At 36.7% G+C, this 22,685-nt stretch overlaps 2 protein-coding genes across 2 annotated transcripts; both read left to right on the top strand.

The window, feature by feature from the left end:
• The first annotated feature begins 681 nt into the window (after positions 1–681).
• On the top strand, positions 682–22,146 carry LOC101892219 (uncharacterized). The gene is made up of 4 exons (XM_005181075.4): positions 682–3,263; positions 5,065–5,196; positions 8,702–8,826; positions 21,578–22,146. Exons 1-4 carry the CDS (start codon positions 791–793, stop codon positions 21,764–21,766), a joined length of 2,919 nt encoding a protein of 972 aa, XP_005181132.2. The 5' UTR covers positions 682–790; the 3' UTR covers positions 21,767–22,146.
• On the top strand, positions 5,935–8,533 carry LOC101892387 (PCI domain-containing protein 2 homolog). The gene is made up of 3 exons (XM_005181076.4): positions 5,935–6,310; positions 6,368–6,608; positions 7,770–8,533. Exons 1-3 carry the CDS (start codon positions 6,088–6,090, stop codon positions 8,497–8,499), a joined length of 1,194 nt encoding a protein of 397 aa, XP_005181133.2. The 5' UTR covers positions 5,935–6,087; the 3' UTR covers positions 8,500–8,533.
• Positions 22,147–22,685: the final 539 nt, after the last annotated feature.

Raw genomic sequence — 22,685 nt, 5'->3', positions numbered from 1 at the left:
ACACAAACAGGTATTGCAACGAAAGCATATGACTATGCTGACGTAAGGGAAGAGCCTTCGTCTCCTCATGTGAATTATCCACAAGAGTCATCAGGAGGCACGCTGTTGCAGTTTTCAGGTTGGCATTCTGGTAGGTCTGTATACTTTTCCACTGCGTTACTCTGGTATTCACAGCCACAGAGCTACCTATCGCTTTATAAGAGGTCAACAAGGTTTCCTTATCCGCTAGCGCCTTGAGACCCTTTTTCACAAACAAATTCCCTGAAATATTTTGTGTGTAGTAACTATGCCAAATTGAGGTTATGAACGAAAATTGTTCGCGCCCATCCTCTGTAGGATTGTGTATGTTTATTAACACTTCAGCATAATATGAAAAATTATAAATTAATACTTGTAACAGTTTTTTGTTTTTAATAATTTTGCTGTCAATTTATATTTACAAGAATGTAACGACACACACCAACCAACCAACGACATTCATGGCCTGCAAATCGGGGGCCAAAAGAATGGTGCTTCGAAGCTTGTAACAATAACGGCTACAAGCGGCAACAGTAGTGGTGGATAGATGGACAGTCGTTCGTTCGGTCGATCGGTCGGTCGGTCGGATGGATGGGATGGATGAATAGGAGGGCAGACAACAACAAAACACTATTGATTTTTGTTCATTTTTTCATATTGTTTGTTGTGGGCAAAAACAAAATTTCTCATTATTTTAATGCCTTAAATTCAGTTCAAGTCGGGCTTTGAAACACAAAACACATCAGGCGGGCAGTCGTGGCGTAGAACAACAATGGACGAATCAGATGAAACCGATACCGAAAAGGAGTCTCTATTACCCAAAACAAATCGCAGGAAGAGGTTTGCCTCATCTTCATCCGAGGATGAGGCTGATAAATTTGCCGATTCCGATTCTCAAGAAGCGGCGGAGGAGGAGGTGGATGAGGATGAAGAAGCCTGTGAATTATTGGCCAATGAACATGGAGCGGTTTCTTCATCGATTGATGAAGTTATTAACCATCCACTTGCTGCATCATCTGGCCTCAACAAAGATGATTCTATGCAACTGATTAGTGATTTGTCGCATGAAAATCTTTGCAAAGAAACCTTAGAAATTTCCCAGCAAGAAATCGATAATGCGGCTGGTGGTGGCGCGACTGGTGCTGTTCAGTGTCATTTACATGAAAACAATGAAAAATATGAGGTTGATGTTGGTGTTGGCATAACGCATATTGCTGCAAAAAATCAGGGTTCAAGTGATGAAATGTTAAAGGTCAACGATGAAATATTCTTGGAGGAGAATCCCAGTCGGCAGGAGCAAGTGAAGGATAATGAGAATATGACCTTGATGGTTGATTCAAAAATCATGGAAATTGACAATGTCACTGATTCAGGAGAACCTCTGAGAGGGGGTCATGAGTGCGACGAAAAATGTGTAATGATGGATAAGGGTTATTTGAAAATAGTTCCTGAAATTGTTGAGGCATGTGAATCACAGAGTACAAAGGATGAACCTCACATGTTAGATGTCAAAACAGCCAATGAAAATCTTAAACTGTCCCTTAGTACCCCAGACATAGTGACTGGATGTGAGATCCAACAAAAAACTAGGTGTGGTAGTTCATTAGACATTCAGACTCTTGTGAAGACGGGTGAATTGGAACCCAACAATCAACTGAGAGTTTCAGAAAAACAAATATATTCTAAAACTGCAACGTACTCCAATATGCTCTCAGTCGGGTGCAATTTAACCGCAAGCAAATCAATGGAAATTGGTGCCATTTTATTAAAGGATTCAGAGGATTTTAAAAATTCGAAACGCAATGAACGCAGGGTCTCATTTGACTTAACTTTGCAAAGCATTGACATTGACAACTTAAGTAAATGCAAGGAGGAGGAGGAGGAGGACGAGGTAAAGGAATGCCCGAAAAAATCCAATGAAAATATCGAAACTTCTATTGAAAACGTAAAGGAGCTAAAAATCCCTTTGAAATCCAGCTCAGAAGAGGAAGATCAAATCCCCCAAACCCCAATACAAAGTAGTTCAGATGATGAAGAATTGAAAACCCCAATTGGAAGCAGTCTCTCGCTGCAAGATAAAGACATGCAGCACGACACCTCAGAGGACACACCGACCAAAAAGCTAAGCGAACCTTCAAATGACTTAAATGTAAGTTCTTCGGAAACCCTACAAATTCCCAACAAACTTGATTGCATTAACCTAAATTTGCCTAGCAGCAAATCAATGGAGATCTATCAGAAAAACAAACGGGAACGTGTCAATCGGCCATTTGGCAGTTTCAATGATTTGTTTCTGATACATGGCGAGTCCATGGAAAGCGATCGCAAATGGTTTGACCAGAAAGTGCAATCAAAAACGGGTATACATGAGTTGACCAGTTTCGAATCGGCCGAGGAGGGTGATGAGAAAATTCATTATCCCCCGGAAAAACTTTCATTAGATAGTCCCACGGCCTTTCAGACCAAGGATGTATTGGAAACACCCTCCAAATACACCACAGACAGTATAAGTGATTTGAATTTCATACGGAGTCTTTCAATTGCCAGTGATCACCATCAAATAAGTCCACCCTACAGAATTACCAAGCCAAAGGGTAGAAGTTCTAGTCTTTCGTTTAACTTCAAAATGAGCAAATCCATGGAAATGATGGCCGGACACCTGCCCAGCAATCGAGCACCAAATCTCAACAAATATTTTGGTAGTTCCAAGGATTTATATTTCTCAAGTTGTGAACAGCAGGAGGAGGAGGACAATCCAAATGAGCCACAATCAGGTGCAGGATTTCGGGAACAGGGACCATCAAAAAGAAATTCACTTAGCTCAAAATTCCCCATTGGCATACCTCACATACCGAAAGATTCATTGGATTTGTATCATTCTGCAATGGATTTACCACAGCAAGGTATCAACGACTCAACTACTGTTGTTCCGCCAACACCGGAAATGGAATCGGGTTATTTTGAAAAATCAGATAGTTTACCACCACCACCACCAGTTATTCCATTGGCGTCCAATGAGGAAGTCAACGACAATACCGCTGAGGAGAAACCTAAACCCCAATACGATCAAGCAATATCGGAAAGTTTACGCGATCAATTGAACCGTTTCGATTTTTTAATAGAAACCATGGATCAACGTAATGCCCGCAATATGGCATCGAATGCTGCCGAACGCGGCTATTGGTCCACCATTTTTGGCCAGGCCAGCGAAATTGCATCTCTCGATGAAATACCACCAGAAAATAGTAATGATTTTCATATTTTTTTCTAAGCTGTGTTCCAGTATGTGCCAGAATATGGAATAGTTTCAACATCTCTATAAAAAAATATTACCAAAGACATTTGAAACATGGCCGTACCATCTTTGCTATGGAAATTTTGAGGCTTGCCAAATTAATGATGAGAAAAATTTTATCATTGTTATATACAGGGTGAGATAAAAAACTGCAACACAGTCAAACGCCATAATTGGTATTTTTTTAAATTTTATTGAATGGAAGCAAAAAATGTCGGAAATAGCATCAAATTTTACAATGAATTTAGATTTGTTCGAATTGGTCACCTTTGGCACGAATTATGGCCTCCGAACGGCCAATGAAACCGTCACACGCTGCCCGAATGTGGCTCTGGGGTATTTTGGCCCATTCCCGGCGATGCGCTTGCTTGAGGTGATCGAAACTTTGGTATTTTTAGTGCCAACCTTGCTTTACAAAATACTCTAGACATAATAGTCCATCGGATTGGTATCCGGAGATTTTGGGGCGCTGGAAATTAAGCGAGGAACATCATTTTTTAACCATTCTTGGGTGGTGCGAGCTAAGTGCGATGGTGCTGAGTCCGTTTGGACATTCCAAGGTCTCCGGCCAAAATGTTTATGTGCCCAAGTCTTTAATACACCCTCCAGAATATGTTCGCGATAATATTCGGCATTTATTCTGATGCCACGGTCGATTAATACGAGCGGATAGCGATCATCGGCTGTTATGGCGGCCCACATCATCGCCATAGCCGGCGCCTGAGTTCTGTTGGCCAACCGAAGGTGCACATTTTTAGCTGACCTCTTTTACAAGTAAACACTATCATTTTGTTTGTTTACAAACCGCTGGACAACGAATGTTTTCTCATCGGAGAAAACCAAATTCGGCAGTTCACCACTTTCGGCTCTTTTGAGACTATTTTCTTTCCGTTGCGGTATAAGTTCTTTCACTTTTTAAAATTTCAATAGCTTTAGCCCGAGTTCATTTGTCAATATTTGCCGAATGGAATGTTGCAATATGATCAGCTCACGAGCCATTTTTCGGCCACTGCGATGCTGATTTCTATAAAATCTCTTCTTTACTTTTCCAACCATTTCTGCTGATGTTGCTGTTTTCAACCGTCCACTTCCTTGACATCGGGCTGCGCTACTGATAGCGGTAACAAGCGATGGTACGAGACACAAAAGATTTATTTACATTTAAATGCTGGAGTTCTCAACGATAGCCACTTGCGGTTTTCCAGCCAAGTATAAAGAAATCACACTATCACGCTTAAATTCCATCACGAATAAAATTTTTTCTGGAAAAGTCTCACCAAAAAGCTTTTGTACGCTTGTAAACAATATGATATATGTCACCGGAATAATTTTAATAGCTGTCGGACGAGTGGCTTAGAAATAAAAACAGTCTAAAGTTGGTTGCAGTTTTTTCATCTCACCCTGTATTTATTAAATTTTCTAAAAGAATTTGTTTTTGACAGAACGATATTAAAGAAATTTTGCCATTAAACTAATAATGGAACGCAGCTATAATTTTATGGTTCCAATATTGTTGGGAAACTGTTAGAAAAGTTGCAGGTTCAACCCCTTTTTTCTGAAACGAAATATTTTCCGAATTGCATATACCTTTCAACTTTAAAAAAGGTATATGCAATTTAGAAAATATTTCGTTTCAGAAAAAAAATGTTTCATTTCACCCGGACAATATTTTGTTTAATATAGAAATAATATTTTACTCTAACACAACTGCCATCCGGGATTTGTAACAATCTTTCTTTTTACAATTACAGAAGCCCACAGAGCTCTCGAGCTTTTGGAGGATTACCATTCGAGACTGTCAGAACCTCAAGATCGTGCCCTAAGAATTGCCATTGAACGTGTCATACGCATATTTAAATCAAGACTATTCCAAGCACTGTTAGGTAAGTTCATAATCTTTAATTTTTATTTTTTGAATAGAATTTGGTCTGGTCGCAATCGTTTTTCGAAAGTCTATTTATCATCGTTCGTATTTCGATGAATATGGAAAATTCCAGTAAAAAGTTTAATTTTTTAGAATAAAATACTTTCCGAAATACAAATTTGGATTAAGTGCGAATTTTAACCCGTCGTTCGTTTTAAAATTACATTGATTTCGGTAAAAATAATTGTTTACGGTAAATGCTGTCATTATTCATTCTACGTAATATGCCTGAAAATATGCTGCAAATAAATATTTAACGCTAAAGTCTACGTCAAGGCAGTTTGATTAGGCGTTTGCATTAGCAATTTGTTACACCAAAAAATTGGTGTTGGTACCATTAAAAGTTAACATTTTTCCAATGAACTTCCATTTTTCCAATGAAGTTACATTTTTTTAATTCTTCTGCATTTCCTATTTTACAACATTTATTTTCATTTTTAAAAAATTAATTTTTTCGTAATTTGGGCTTATGGTTTAAATTATTTCAACTTATTTGACATATGGTGTTGTCAGATTTGCTGGTTCGACTGCTTAGAACACCCGCCTTGGCCTTACTTTATATTAACAAAAAATCACAAAGTCTAAGGCTACCCTAAACATTACTTTATGGCATTGTCATTCGATGCGCAAAATAGAGTAAACAATGGCAACACTGTGTTCCTCGCAACTCGATAATTGAATTATCGTTTTAATGCGGCTGCCGTCGTTTTTGCAACTCTAGAACCCTATTAACTCTCGCCGTATTTGTTTTCTTGCGAAAATTCAATTGTTTCTTGTGCCGGTGATTGTTTTAATAAATAAAAGAGAAAAAACTAAAAAACTAGTGAACAGTCACAAAGTCAACGACAAAATGTTTGGAACATTAAATAATTATCTCAGCAGTGTCCACCGGGCATGGACAAATGGTGATGGTGACACTTTGGCCTCATACATCTCCCTCAAAGACAAGCATATTATGAATCGTAATTTATATGTTGAATCGCCGGAAAATGCTGTGGGTCGTTTGTTAGAATCACCCATAGATGAGATACTATGTGCACATCTAAAAGTTTTATATTATCTGGGTTTGGAACGTAAGTATGGCATTTGTTTTTGAATTGAATGAATCGAATACAAAAATTTGTTTGCAGCCCGAGATTTCATGCAAGCCTATAAATATCAATCACAATGCATACAGTCGGTGGTGAAAATGTTACAACAATTAAAGGAAGAAAATTGGTGTTTACCCGTTATGTACACAGCCTGCTTGGATTTGAGAATACTAGCCCAACGTTGCGAAGAAATGGGCAATAGCTCGAAACCAGGGGAAATTCTGGAAAAGGCGGCCGATTGCCTTATGAGTTGTTTTCGTGTGTGTGCAGCTGATAACAGGTGAATATAACAAAACCAGTTTGTAAAGCTTGGGAATGTTATTAAATGAAGGTGTGTATGTAAAGGACCCGGTCAAGAATGTTTTTAAAATGTTTGTATCTGGAAATCCATTTATTTCGAACTTTAACTAATTATCCAATGTTTCTAGAATTTGAAATTTTAGACTTCAAATAGTTTAGAAGGCGTCGGTTGAAAATTTACTTTTTTATGCGGATTACAAAGGTTTACTCCAGAGATTCCTAGATAATATCAAGCTATTTGTAAATACAAATCAATATGACAAAAATTTAGCTTTTTTTTGGAAGTGAGCCTAAGTGACAAAAGGAGGCCTAGATTGCATCCCGAGAAATGTATTCCACTAAATTTAAAAAAAATGGTGCATGGGTTCACCGACATTGCTAGAAATGAATGCATTACGAAACCATTTAGTGGAGACAACTGACAAAAAATGACATTTTTAAGCAAAATTCTCTAAAATTATTTAAAAATATACCAATTTGGAGTCGGCCCGTACCTCCTGGACCTTCCAAGAAATCTCCAAAATCGAAAACCTTTCCATTACAGCGTCTTCAAGCGGTGCTTTGTTTAGAGACAATGGGGTTTTTTGTGCCCATCCCTAAAAGAGATCCAGAAAAGATAGCTCAGAATGAAGTAATGTCAGAGAATAGAGGAGTCGAAGGGCGTTGACAATGGACGAGTTTAGCATCCATTAAAATAGGTTCCAACAGACTGTTTATTAGAAACTTAAGGTTAGAATAGATAAGATGGGTAAGAAATTAAGTTACAGGAAATATGCCGAATGAGAGTTGGATTGTTTCTATTTCATCATCTTCAGCAAGCCTTTAATATTACCATTCTCTAATTTTTCGAGAGTGACCGGTGACTCCATTCTGGCAAGGGGTAATGAGGATCTTTATTTTATTTTCGATACACCTGATAAAACTGAAAAAAATCTAATTAATTATATATTTGATAGGGCGTTCCTAAATCCTCACTCCATTTGTAGACATTAATGCCAGATTTAGGACTTATGATCTAGACATACCATATAACCACGAAAAATGTCCTTTACATTCATAATACCACCACACTTCCTTTCAATCCCTTTTACAAATTCATTTTCCTCATTAATTACATTCTTTCGTTTCTCGTATTTTTCAGATCGTCTGACAGCGAAACAAAACGTTTGGGCATGTTGAATCTAGTCTGTCAACTGTTCAAGGTTTATTTCCGCATCAACAAGTTACATTTATGTAAACCGTTGATACGTGCCATCGATTCGAGCGCCTTCAAAGATATGTTCCCGCTGCCAGAACGCATCACATACAAATACTTTGTTGGACGCAAAGCCATGTTCGATTCCGACTACAAGAGTGCCGATGAATTTTTATCGTTTGCCTTCAAGCACTGCCCCAAGAATTTTCCTCGCAACAAAAGACTTATACTCATTTATTTAGTGCCCGTTAAGATGCTGCTTGGCTTTTTGCCCAAAAAGCATATCTTGGAACGCTATGACGTTTTGCAATTTCACGAATTGGCAGAGGCTCTCAAAGAGGGCAATGTTCGTAAATTTGACGATGTCATACAGAGGCATGAAATTTTCTTTATAAAATGTGGCATTTATTTGCTGGTTGAGAAACTTAAATTTATTGTCTATCGTAATCTCTTCAAAAAAGTTTATCTCATCAAGCAGACACATCAATTGGATTTGAATGCATTCGCCACGGCGTTACAGTTTGTGGGTGAAACGGACATGACCATCGACGAGACACATTGCATTGTGGCCAATCTGATATTTGAGGGGAAAATTAAAGGTTATATTTCGCATAGCCATAATAAACTGGTGGTGTCGAAGCAGAATCCTTTTCCCCCACTGAATACGGTTTCCTGAGATATCGAATGTTAAATGTTGTAATATTTTTTTTTTAAACAAACTATTTAATAAAGATGAAACTGAAGGGATTATTAATGACAAAATCGAAATGAGAACTGTTTTATTTCCAAACATCAAATAAATAAATATGGGGTTCAATTAAATTATTGTTATTTTTAATATAATGGTTTTGTTATTTTCTTTTTTTCCTTCATTTTAGATATCCAAGAATTTTATGAACTAACATTGCTGGATGATTCAAAGACAATACAACAGAAGACAGTTGAAACTTTACAAATTGCTAGCAAGTGGGAACAAGATGGCCACACAGTTAAAATAACAGATGTAAGTAAACATTATATTGATTATTTTTAAATACATATTTGCAATTTGAAAATGGGGTTGAAAGTTAATAGCAATCATGTCCATTTTGTTCATGACTGAGATTGAAAAACAAAAAAAAAAACTTTAATAAAATAGCCAAATAGAGAGAAGTATAGGCCTGAGTAGTGGTTCAATTCTCCAATTCTATAGCATAGTAAAAAAGCTCAGGAGAATCATCAGAAAAAATTATAAAATCAAAAACCGAAAAGAGAAAACGTAAAATATAACAACACGTGTATTAGCATTTTTAAACTTTACATCGGGAGGTAGCCAAAACATTTTCATGTTTTCGAATATATTTGAGTTAAGATTCCTTAGAATTGATACATATTAGGTATATAGCGTTTTTGGCAATATTACTAGGAAAAATATGGAGAATATTTTCGTTATACAAATTTACCCTCAATAGAGTCATTAGCGGTGAATTTCTTCGAAAACGTTCAAAAGCTCATTAAGATGTGATCTTATCAAAATTACATATACAAACATTTTCATAATACAATTTTATTTTGTGTCTGACACCAAAACTTTCCGTGAAACCAAAATCGGTACAATTCAAAAAAAAAAAAAAACACATATTTTAGGGTCAAAGTCAAACTCCATCTCAGTTTATGCAAAAAATCCATAAATCATAAATGAAGGGCGATGACGTTATACACGAAATTTTATGGTTACACATAGTACGAGTTCAGAGATGGACAATATGGGGCCACTCCTTCCTAAGGTCGAAATTTTCAAAAAAAAAAAAAATATTTTACTGCACAAAATGATAAAGGATAATCTGATTTTTCTCCAACTTTGCAAATCTTAATATTTGCGTCAGTGCTAGATCAGGTGCGAAAATGGGCAATATGGGTCCACACCATCAAGTACCTCTCCCACAAAGTGTCAAAATTTTGAATAATTGTAACTCTTATAAAATGTGATGTTAGAGTCCGATTGTCTACTAATTCCACATATCGAAATATTTTTTATTAACCCAAGGTCTGGTGTGAAGGTGGAATATATCGATCCACTCCTTCTGGTACCTCCCCCACAAAGGGTCAAAATTTTGAACATCCATGAAGCTCATAAAACGTGAAATTAACATCCGATTCCATTCAAACTTGACACATCTCTGTATTTCCAACAACACAAGATCTGTTATAAATATGGTAAAGATCGGACCATTCCTTCTGGTACCTCCCCCGCAACGGGTCAAAATTTTGAAAAGTTATATCTCTCATAAAATGTTAAATAAGCATCCGACTCTCTTAAAATTCCACACATCGGTGGAATATATTGATCCACTCCTTCTGGTACCTCCCCCACAAAGGGTCAAAATTTTGAACATCCATGAAGCTCATAAAACGTGAAATTAACATCCGATTCCGTTCAAACTTGACACATCTCTGTATTTCCAACAACACAAGATCTGTTAAAAAGATGGTAGAGATTCGACCATTCCAATTCCGACCAATTTTGAAAAACCAAAACGAATATAAAATCCGAAAAAAGCATCCGGTTCTCTTCTTATTTCACAAATCCCATTATTTTTTGCTAACACAAGATATGATGTGTAGATGGAATATATCTTCAAACTCTCTCTGGTACCACACCCACAAAGGGTCAACATTTTGAATATCCATGCAGCTTATAAAACACGAAGGTAACATCCGATTCCATTCAAACAACCATCCAATGCTTTACAACTTCCTATATCTAAATATTTCTCTCAACCAGAACCTGAATTGAATGTATATTTTCGCATAAAATTGGATATAAATGTTCGAATTTCTTGTAATTTTGCCCATACCAATACAAGATGAAGTTTAAAAATGGAATACTTCGGTCGACTATATCTGGTGCCTCACCCACATTTTAACATTTTCTAAAAGCTATCACATATCTCATATAAAGTGAAAGAAGCAACCAGTATAGTCCAAACCTGTCACGTCACAATATTTATATCATATTTATTTAGGTCCGATACGAAATGGACAATATTGTCCCACTCCTTCGGGACCTTCTCCATAGAGTGTCAAACATTTGAGTAATCATACAAAAGTCAAAATATACTTAAAAAATAATCCAAATTGGCTGAGGGTATACATATGTTGGCAAAACCGACTAATACTTTTTTAATTGTTCTACTATAAGTCTAAGTAATAAAAATTAGAAAATTCTATATTTTCAAAAATATAAATGGGCCGAAATTTCCCGCTCTATACTTTTAAATTCGTATCCCTTAATGTTCCCTTGTGACTCATATCCGGCACTTAGTTTGCTGGGTGTGCTAACGTTCGCCGTAAAAATTTCATTGATAAAAAAAGAAACGAATCCATTGTTCGATTGATATTGGAATATACATATATAGCCTACAACAGATTATCTCAAACAATGCCTCAATAAATCAAAAATTATTAAATAATATACGCTTTGTCTGCCGCCTCGATGTCAATATTGGACAACGCTCTATATACTACATGTGCGATTATTTATTTATTATTCATCAAATCTCCTCTCTTTTATTCGTCGTATCTATATTTGAGAAATAATCCGCAATATTTTGATGCGTATACCTATATACAAATATTATGCGTTCCATTGCATTTTCTTTAATTCGTATAGATCCACATATACACATTTGTAGGTAGGTGTGTGTGTGTTTTGGTTGGGGAAATGCTTTTTATAAAATAGCATTTTACTGACAGGCAATAAATGTGTTTTCATCCCATACACACGTTTGCTTCTAGTATATTTGTGATGATGAACAATAGTCAGCTAGCTGATGTTTTCTACTACAAGGTGGTGGTGGTCGGTCATTCGTTTATACAATCGAAATTTTAACACATTTTTCTTGAGGAAAATCTGTATTAAAATATATTTACTCGGATTCTCCATACCAGTAACATAGACTTTCATTGAAGTAGTCTGTTATAACTTCACTTTGAAATTTTGCCATAAAATTGTGGGTTTCTTACCTTTGTGACAGAAAAGGACGAGATAACAATTATTGTCATAGTAGAGCCCATATTAAAGCGGAACTTAGAAACGTGAGAGGATGATATTTTTATCATAGAAACTCAAATTGTTTTGCTAGCTTATATCAACTTTATATCTGTATCAATAAGTTTGCCCCTATTAAAATCCGTTGTTTGGAAGCCAATTTTTCTGACTACAATGTAACGTATGTAGATTTTTTTTTAATTGATGCGTGAAAGAAATGTGGAACATAGATTTAGACGACGAGTGTCAAAGGAAGAAATATTTTACACAAAATGTCTCCATAAATCTAGAATTTCGAGTGATATACGAGGTACATTTCATTTCATACAGTTCAATATACAGCAAACCATTATGACCAAATGAATGACTAAATGAAAGGGAATGTAAAAGTCTCGGAGAAAACTTAGCCTACACTGTGCGAAATCAGAACAAGGCCACGCATCTCCATCATGAAATCTGACTTCAAAGTTGTGCTGGGAATCATTAAGGGTCATGATATATAAGAGAAGAAGCGACAATGAAACGATGGAACATCAAATCTGCCACTGTCCAACTCTCCTCCTCGCGAGGCAGAGGCCGATAAGCTTTTTGCAGTATTTTATCGACCTTTTGTAACACAGTTTTGCTTTTGCCCCATTCGTGGGTGTGTGACTTCGTGACTTCGCACGAGTCTCAGGGGGAGTGTTCCCTATGGTTTTTGAAATATCTCACCTCTCTCCGACGTGGCAATGGCAGTGATGTCAAGTTCCTCCTCCAATAGGGGTGAATCATTCCCAAAATCAGAGGGAACGCTTTCCTGAGTATCAGGGTTTTTGTTTTTTTCAGAAGAACACACAATTGTTCAATCTGCTGGTGATTACGGTCACAAATAACGTCTCTGTACGTAAGAATTGTTTCGTCTCCTCCCAAATTTAAAATCATGTCCATTGACTGGTCCGAGGTCGTTGCTTCGGTAGAAGCAGTTTTTTCGTTGGCGGTTGTTAGGCTTTTTATGTTTTATGTTTAATGATTATTTGAGTTCTTCATAAAAATTTCGGACAGTGGAGGAGACAAGGTCCATGATATTCACTCAGGTGCCCAGGTATCTGTGAGGCAACCGTTCAAATATAGTCGGTTCCCTGACTGCAATCGAGGAACGCTGATAGGCACTTTTTACGTTACACCCCAGCGTCAGGGGATCTGTTGTTTCGGTAGACCAACACCGTTCACTGGTTATTTAAAGGCACCAGTTGTTGTCTCGTCGAAGCCAAGGATCACGGGACTCGGATATTTATTCCGAGGCTCTCCCCCTGGAAACGGATAAGCTGTCAATGACTGCTTATTATGCTTTCGCGAACAGCCGTATTTACGGTTCGTAATGGGTAACTACAGCCTATGACAAAAACAAAATGCGTATGCAAGTCCACGTCTTCGTATAGCCATATAACGACATTACTACACGGAATTGTTTTAAATTTCGCATTTGGGTACTGCAGCCTATGTAACGGTTTTCATTTAAAACATATTTGTCGATGAAAGTTTTTCAAATTCCTTTCAAATTGTAGAGGATATTAAAAGCTTGGCCCGGCTGAACTAAGGTGCTTATTTATTTGTTTAAACTACAATTACGTCATCAGTATAAGTTATACGTTCCAGTTATTGAATGTCAAAATGCAACTCCCACGTATGACTTTTGAAAACAAAAATATTATATAGGCCATAATATCTATAATTTTGCCTAGGACTTTGAAATGATCAAGATGACTGTTATTCCTGCAATTAGAGGTGGGGTATCCAACATACGATGGTTTACATGAATCCCACAATAACACCCAAGAAGGTACTGCAACGAACGTACATGATTATACTGACGTACGGAAGGACCTTATGTAGATGGTCCACTAGTGCCATGAGGAGGCACCCTGTCGCAGTTCTCAGGTCAGCAGTATTGATGAATTTGTTCATCTAGAGACTGTCTCGTATATTATATTTCCCTTTGGGTTCGGGAGTTGTATTTACCACGTAAAGGAGCGGCACTAACGGATTTTTATAGACCCATGACTCGGGAAGTATGGTCTTTTCCCGGAAAATGGTTCTTTTGTGGACCCCGAAGGTCACCTGTGGTCGAAGGGTGAATGATCGCAGAGGGGGCCTAAAAATTACTTTTACGGAAGTGCAAAGGAGCCTATATACAAGTTGAATCACATATCCCTTTGCAACTAGTTGCAATTCTTAGGATATCCTTCCCACAGTTTCGAATGCTTCCCCATTTTATAGCACTAATGTTCGCAGACCATACTGGTCACACCACAGATCTATCGCATTGAATGAGGTTTTCAAGGGCTTTTTCAGCAACACAAAAGCTGCCGGCAGCGAGTTGAGGGCAATTTTTCTACTTTTCTTTCTAGATAGTTGTGAAATGTCCCCAGCCTTCGATTTCGTGGTGATTAGGGACATTTTGTTAACATTGATCATGATTTGGAAATCGAGTTTTTTTTTAAATGTAACAACAATAGTTTTAAATTCATTATTTCAGCATTTGAGCTTTGAATTGAATAGTTAAAAATATCAGTTCCCATGAGACCTGACACGATTTTCATATTGGCATTGGCTCGAAATGACCTGCCCCATTGAACTTGTTGAACATTTCGTTTATCCTCATAAACTAAATAAATAATCTTGGGATAAAATAAAACAAAGATATAATCTTGCAAATTTGTCTTTCTTAACAAAGAAACTGGCATGTATGCCCCCCCCCACCTTTCCAATCTGCTAGTATATAAGGCGTACTAAATATGAATGAACATTATTTCGTATGTATGTAGGTAGGTAGGTAGACATAATGTATCAACTTTGTTCCAAATACTTTAGCATGAGTCTTGCGATGTGTTTTCTTTTTTGGTATAAACAAAACAAAATGCTGAACAGCAGGCGAGCGGAAAGTGAGCTAAATACACGGACTGGCAGGCGGCTGGACCGACCGTCCGGTTGACCGACCGACAAACAAATAGACAGACAACTAGCCGGCCAGCCAGCCAGTCAGACAAACAGCGAACGGACATGAACAATATAAACAGACAGTCCGTCCGCCCCCTCTCCTCCACTCTTTCCATGTCCATACATTTTATTTGCAATGTAGGAAAATTTGTTTAAAACACAATATTTCCATTTAGTTGAACTTCTGTTGTGTTCCGTATATGTCCGATATTATACGCTGCTTCCTCACAACGCGTCGCAATTTTAAAACGTTTCATTTCGTTTTTGCCTTTTTTTCTGAAAAGAGCAAAATTTTAATGTAGAGATTTTCAAATAAACGACTTTTCGGAATTTTCTTTCTTTAGTTTCATGGTGAACACACAAAAAAAGAAAAATGTTTGAAATTAGTAGTGAAATATGTATGTTTGTTGTTGTGATGGACATTCTGTGAAATTTGTCCTCCGCCAACACAAGCCAAAACAAAAATAACAACAAAAACCTGGCGCTTGAATGCCGTTAAATGATCATCATCGGCAAAAAAATGACGAAAATATCTGACAATTGATACAAAATATTTGGAAAATATTTAAAAGAAGCGAATATTTGTGCGATTTTACATTTTTCAATATCTAATCATATCACACACACACACCAAACATCGTCTGCCACTCGGATTAAATTGTGAAGTAAAAAAACGAAACGAAACGAAACCAAAATCTTAAAACACAGCGGCGACTGGCTGATGGTATTATGGACTCTTGTCTGTCTGTCTATCTGTCGGCTATGAGGGAATACAGACTGAAAGACAAATGTGAAAATTGTGCCATGTTTTAAAGCAAATTGTTTACACGATTATTATAAATATTTTTTGCTTTCCTGTCGGCCTGCTGTTCCCACACCTTCATCCACACAACATTTTAAATAATTCATTAAAAATATCACCTCCCCCCTCCCCCAAAGAAGAAGGAGAAAAAACATTATGATGATGATGATGAGTGTACGCCAAATATGTTTCAATTAAAGGCAGCCCAAAAAGAAAGCATTTCATGGAATAAACACAACAATTTTGAATACTACCTACCTACGTACCCATATGACTCAAGAGAAATTATACACAGACATACCTAAATACAGTATTTTTTGGTTTTCAAAAATAAAGAACTGTTGAATTTATTTCGCTCTATTTTTGTGAATCGTGTAAGCAGCGTGTTCTTTTGTGTTCTGAATAGAAAAAAAAAGAAATGGATGAAATAATGTGATAATTAAAAATAATGGTCCTTCGTAATGAACTAATTCTAGAAACAGGACCAAGTTCAAAAGATACGCTAAATATATTAATGCTCTCAAATAAAATGGAATTGACTACGATGCATTTGAACTGAAAAATTAGGTTGGATAGTTTCAAAATGCAACTAATTCCATGAACTGTAGAACACCAGGACCCAAATCATGCTCTATTGATTTGGATGCGTTAGTATGAATTATACTTCGACCTGTCTGATAGACTTGTTAATTTAGAGACTCTCTCTTATATCTTCGAACTTTCCACTCTACGTCATGTAGATTTTTTGCCACACACAGTAGGGCGGGAATGTTCTGTGCACTGTATGAGGTTTGAATGATTCACACTAAGAAAGGGATTGCGTGTAAATGGTCTACTGATGTCATGAGACATTGATCATTTCGTTGGATAAACTGCTTTCATTTAATCCTGAATTTTACGTTGAGTTTTACAACCATCTTCGCCTAGCCTTATCCTGAATAATTTCAACCCATCTTCAATGATGTGAGTTATTAGCGACAAGTTAATACCTCATCTCTTGTTTGTTTTGTTATTGTTGAAGACTCAATATGTTGATTGCTTTAGTCTGGAGCATTCACAAATTAATGAGAATGACACTCACTTCTTACCTTTCTCAAAAATCATCATATCAAAATATTGCAAAGACTACCAGAACATTTTTAACCAAGAACACATCGAGTTCTGTAAATTGGAGAAGCAACTCTACTGAAATCATGACTAATATTAGCAAATATTGCAAAGCTTTCAGTTATGTTTTGCAAAATATTGCTCTCCGAATAGATAGAGATAGAGTGGTATTGTGCTATGCCAATTGCGGAATTCTTCAGACTTAAGCAATCAAAATATATTGCTTTTAAAAAGTTATTCGGTCTCAATGCTTTGGATGATGGCTTGAGGTGATCGATACTTTGGTATTTTTTAGTGCCAACCATGCTTTCCAAAATACTCTAGACACAATAGTCCAACGAATTGGTATCCGGAGATTTTGGTAGTCATTGTGCTCTGGAAACGAAGCGAAAAACCTCATTTTGTAACCATTCTTGGGTGGCGCGTGTTGAGTGCGATGGTGTTGAGTCCTGTTGGAATGTCCAAGGTCCGCGGTCAAAATGTTTACGTGCCCAAAGCTTTAATACACCCTCCAGAACATTTTCGCGATAATATTCGTTATTTATTCTGATGCCACGCTCAATTAATACGAGCGGAGAGCGACCATCGGCTGTTATGGCGGCCCACACCATTACCATGTCCGACGCTTGAGTTCTGGTAGCCTACCGAAGGTGCGCATTTTCAGCTGACCTCTTTGGCAAGTAAACACGATCATTTTGTTTGTTTACAAACTGCTGGACAACGAATTTTTTCTCATCGGAGAAAACCAAATTCGGCAGTGCAGTTCACCATTTTCGGCCAAGCAAAGCAACTCTTTAGCTCTTTTGAGTTTATTTTCTTTCTGTTGCGGTGTAAGTTCTTGCACTTTTTGGAAATTTCAATGGCTTTACCCCAAGCTCATTTTTCAATATTTTCCGAATGGAATATTGCGATATGTGCAGACATTTTTCGGCAACTGCGACGCGGGTTTCGATCAAGTCGCTTCTTTACTTTTCGAACCATTTCTGCTGATGTTGATGTTTTTTTCCGTCCACTTCCTTGACGGCGGGCTACACTACCAGTATCGCGGTAACGAGCGATTATGCGAGACACAAAAGATTTATTCACATTTAAATGCAGGAGTGCTCTAACGATAGCCACTTGTGGGTTTCCAGCCAAATATAAAGAAATCACACTATCACGCTTGAATTTCATCACGAATAACTTTTTTTCTTGAAAATACTCTCCAGAATGCTTTTGTCTGCTTGTAAACAATATAATGGGCTGTCACTGGAATCATTTCAACAGCTGTCGGACGAGTGGCTTAGAAATGACAGCAGTCTAAAGTTGGTTTGCAGTTTTTTCATCTCGCCCTGAATGTTCGAATTCTATTGGGAGTTTGCTTTTTAAGATGATCAATTATACTCTCCATCATGAAAAAGAGGTTATATCAGTTAACGTTATCGTATAGCCTCGGTGTCAGAACATTCGTAATATTGGTCAACAATCTCCAATAGACTGCAAAGATCAGCTCCCCTTGATATTTCGTATTTTGATGATTCTAGTCGCATTTTCCTCTGAATTGTTTCAAATTAGGTATATACAACTCGCAATAGTTAACATCGATCCTTGTAGTAGAAAATTGTCTACACAGGTTAAGGATTTGGTGTTAACCAAGTTAACATATGGCACCGCCCACTTGGTGGTATTTTGAGAACTTTAATTGCATTCTCCCAACCTATCGCGCACCAATTTACACAGCATATACGAAACAAAAGGTGCGAAAAATAGCCAATAACGTTGCCATTGCCTTCTCATTTATTTATCATTGGAGCAATGTTCTATAGAGAAAAATGGTTCCGTGCGAAACAAATTCCCTTCTGATATTCATGGTATTTTCAAATTTCGTCTTGTCGATTAAGAGTTCCATTTAAATTTGTCAATATGTCTTGTCCCTAAAAAATTGTTTCTCCTAAATGCCTTTACATTTTAACTTTGTAATATGAATATTATAAAGAATTTTTGAATTTTTTGGTTTAAGTTTTCTTGCCTTTTGAATGTCAATAGACATTCAAAAACATATTTGTAAATATTGTCCCCTGTCCCATTCATACTATATTTTACAGCAGTTGGTCGAACACATAAAATACCGATCTGATTTATTTGCTATTCAAAGCCCCTGTATACATAATTTGTTAAATAGTGTGTCTCATAAAAACATAACTAAAATGTGTTATATTTATATTAGAAAACAAAAACAAACATTATAAAAAACCACAGAAATTGTTTAAAACAAATTTATGAGACGGTAAAATATTATAAATAAAGAAAGAAGAAACAGCAGATAAAAGAAAAAAACACCAACAAATTATCATTAAAAAAAACACACACAATATATTTGCACATGATTAGCAATATTCATTGTTATTGTTGATAATTTCCAAATTGGAAAACATAGAAAACTTGTATGTGCGTGTGTGTTTGTGTGTGCCTGCGAACATTCATTGAAATCTAATTAACGGCCACCCACCATCACCACCACCCAATCATCCTTCCTTCCAACAAATCAAAATGATTGATTGGATATCTATTGTGCGTACATCGCGTCGTCGTTTTTCCACATTACATGTCCGTTCGCCGGTTCGCATACGTTCGCGTCCCAGAAAACAAAAGTCATCGTCTTCCTCATCGTCAACGGTTGGTGGTAGTGCTGGTGGTAGCGGTGGTCAATTGCCAGCCACCTCTTCATCCAGCCAACTATGTGAAGATGCCAACAACCGAGTTGTGGCAAATGATTGTAACATTTGTATGAGCAATCGCCGGAAGGCCGATAAGAGAAGCAAACAAAAACAAGACCCAGCAAATGCATATTGCACCTCACCACATTGTCCATTTGTAAGTACATACACATATTCATATGATCAATATATATATTTTCTTAAGGTTGAATTAATTATGGATGTGGGGTTTTTTAACCATCTCTTAAAGAAAATATTCAAAACACAGAAATCGTTGTTTGATTTAGTAAACACATTGAAAATACAAAAGAACATAACATGAATGAAGCCTATAATTGCTTTATATTAAAAATCGGGTTGGAAAATAAACGTTATGACTCGTTTCGGCGAGATACCGGCCTTTTTACTTGCTTGGACATAAATCCCTCTTCGACAAAAGATGTTTGTCTCTAAGATTTTTTGAAGGCAGAATCTTTTATGATTCCTCCTAAAAGTATGCTTTGCATATTGGTAACAATTGACTTTTTAAAAAACCAATATACCTAGTTTACAAAACAAGTAAGTTTATCTAGATCCTCAGAGAGCGACAAGGTGAAACAAACCGCTACCAAAGTACGGCACCGGAAACTCGTTCTCAGGGTTACAGTAACTAGTTCCACTTAAGGCCCCTCCCAGTGCAAACAACTATAAACTTTAACATGAGGATGTCATACGAGGTAACCAATTGTCCCTTTCCATTACCTGTAGATGGTACTATACTAGTTCCGGATTTATAGTCATATTCCCGTGACCAAAGTCTAACCCCTACTTAGTCCGAAGTATGCAGTTCGTTTCACTTGTTTGTTGGTGTTTTTTTTATTTATTCGATCCAGAGGAAGTTGCAGAAGTCATTTGTTTGACCCAATTGAAATTTGAGATAATCGGCCAAAGTGTAGATATAGCTCATATACAGGGTGAGATAAAAAACTGCAACAAAGTCAAACGCCATAATTTTTACATTTTTTTTAAATGTTATTGAATGAAAGCAAAAAATGTCGAAAAAGGCATTAACATTTAGATTAAGTTTAGATTTGTTCGAAATGGTCATCTTTGGCACGACGTATGGCCTTCAAACGACCAATGAAATCGTCACACGATGCGCGAATGTTTCTCTGTAGTATTTTGGCCCATTCCCTGCGAAGCGCTTGCTTGAGGTGATCGACACTTTAGTATTTTTTTGCCAACCTTGCTTTCCAAAATACTCCAGACACAATAGTCCAACGGATTGGTATCCGGAGATTTTGGTGGCCATTGTGCGCTGGAAATAAAGCGAGGATCCTCACCTTGTCACCATTCTTGGGTGGCGCGTGTTGTTGCTGAGCCCTGTTGGAATGTCCAAGGTCCGCGGTCAAAATGTTTACGTGCCCAAAGCTTTAATACACCCTCCAGAATATTTTCGAGATAATATTCGGCATTTATTCTGATGCAACGGTCGATTAATACGAGCGGATAGCGAGCATCGGCTGTTATGGCGGCCCACATCATCGCCATAGCCGTCGCTTGAGTTCTGGTAGCCAACCGAAGGTGCACATTTTCAGCTGACCTCTTTGGCAAATAAACACGATCATTTTGTTTGTTCACAAACTGCTTGACAACGAATGTTTTCTCATCGGAGAAAAGCAAATTCGGCAGTTCACCACTTTCGGCCAAGCGAAGCAACTCTTTAGCTCTCTTGATTCTATTTTCTTTCTGTTGGGGTGTAAGTTCTTGCACTTTTTGGAAATTTCAATGGCTTTACACCGAGTTTTTGTACGCTTGTATACAACAAAATAAGCTGTCACTGGAATAGTTTTAATAGCTGTAAGACGAGTGGCCTAGAAATGACAGTAGTCTGAAGTTGGTTGCAGTTTTTCATTTCACCCTGTATACACATAAAATGCATGGATCACGAAGAACCCTAACTCGAATATATTCGCAAAATCAAAAAATGGGCGGTGGCCTCTTTTCGAGTTTTCAACAAATTGACTCCTGTCTTGGCTTTATTCATAGTTTTAGTCACAGGAACGGGGGGAGATAAATGAAAAAAAAAATAATTATTTTTATATTTGCATAAAATTCTTACTGACCCCAATAGACTAATACGTTTTTGTTACCTTTTTTTCAGAACCAAACTGTAAAAGTTGCTGCCGAAACGGATATAAATCAAACAAAGAATGAACAAAATTTAACAGATGTTTTAACGGACACTGAGCAACAGCAACAAACCAATGGTCGCCAACAGCCGCCCGGAAGCACAGAAATAAATAGTGTAAGTCCATATGAAGTATGTTTTTCAAGCTATTATAAAATGTAAGTAAGACAGACGACTGCAGCCGAAGCACACAGTCACAGACAAATGCCATGAATCATTTTCCAAATGTACATTTCTCCATATCTCAAGTAAGTTAAAACTTTCAATGGTCTCCCATTGAAGGTATGAGTGACTTTTCCAATTTAGCATATAAGTGATAAACAGTGTTTTGTGCCAAGTTTTTCGATGTTGGTCATTGTATTTACATATAAAAATATGTAAATGTTTGTTGTTACATATGTATGTTTCCAAGATACATGCACAAATGTCTTATAACTTGTGTTAGGTGTTTACAGGATTACAAATCCTGGGTGACATCTTTATGAACACTAATTATAAAAAGTTTTCCAAAGCCTTTGAAATATTGCAAATTTATTTCTGCCGATTTACAATGCCAAAAGTAATCTTACAATACTAAAAAAAAAAAATTGCCAATTGAGACTGTTCCATTAAAAAAAATTCCTGGAGAATTTGTTTTTCAAAATGTACAAAATCTTTCGGTACAATACGAAACAACTTTGATGGAAACCCCTGTTTTTCATTTTGGTCTTTTTTTATTCACAATAGACCATATTATTTTAACAACTTGGAATGAATCTCGTTTTGAAATCGCATTTTCTTTTAATTTTATTATTGCTTATATTTTATGATAACACATTTGATTTTTTTAAGCTCGTTTTATACCTTCGCTTGCTATGTTCCTCAAGAAGTTCTTATTTTGTGTTTTAATTAATCAAGAACTTTGCAAATATGCTTATTTTTGACAGTCTATACTATAACAATAAACATTTTATGCTTTATGATTTTAATTACTTTGCATGACAAGAAATTTTGTTTTTTTTTTTTTTATTATTTAATTAATAAAGTTATGTTTTGATTAATTTATTTGCGTTTTTATTTCGTTGTGTTTCGTTGTTGCATT

Source organism: Musca domestica, unplaced genomic scaffold (genome assembly GCF_030504385.1).
Source record: "Musca domestica strain aabys unplaced genomic scaffold, Musca_domestica.polishedcontigs.V.1.1 2, whole genome shotgun sequence".
In the NCBI taxonomy this organism is placed as follows: Eukaryota; Metazoa; Arthropoda; class Insecta; order Diptera; family Muscidae; genus Musca; species Musca domestica.
Note: the sequence above shows the minus strand (reverse complement) of the source record. Positions and strands in the feature narration are given on the sequence as shown.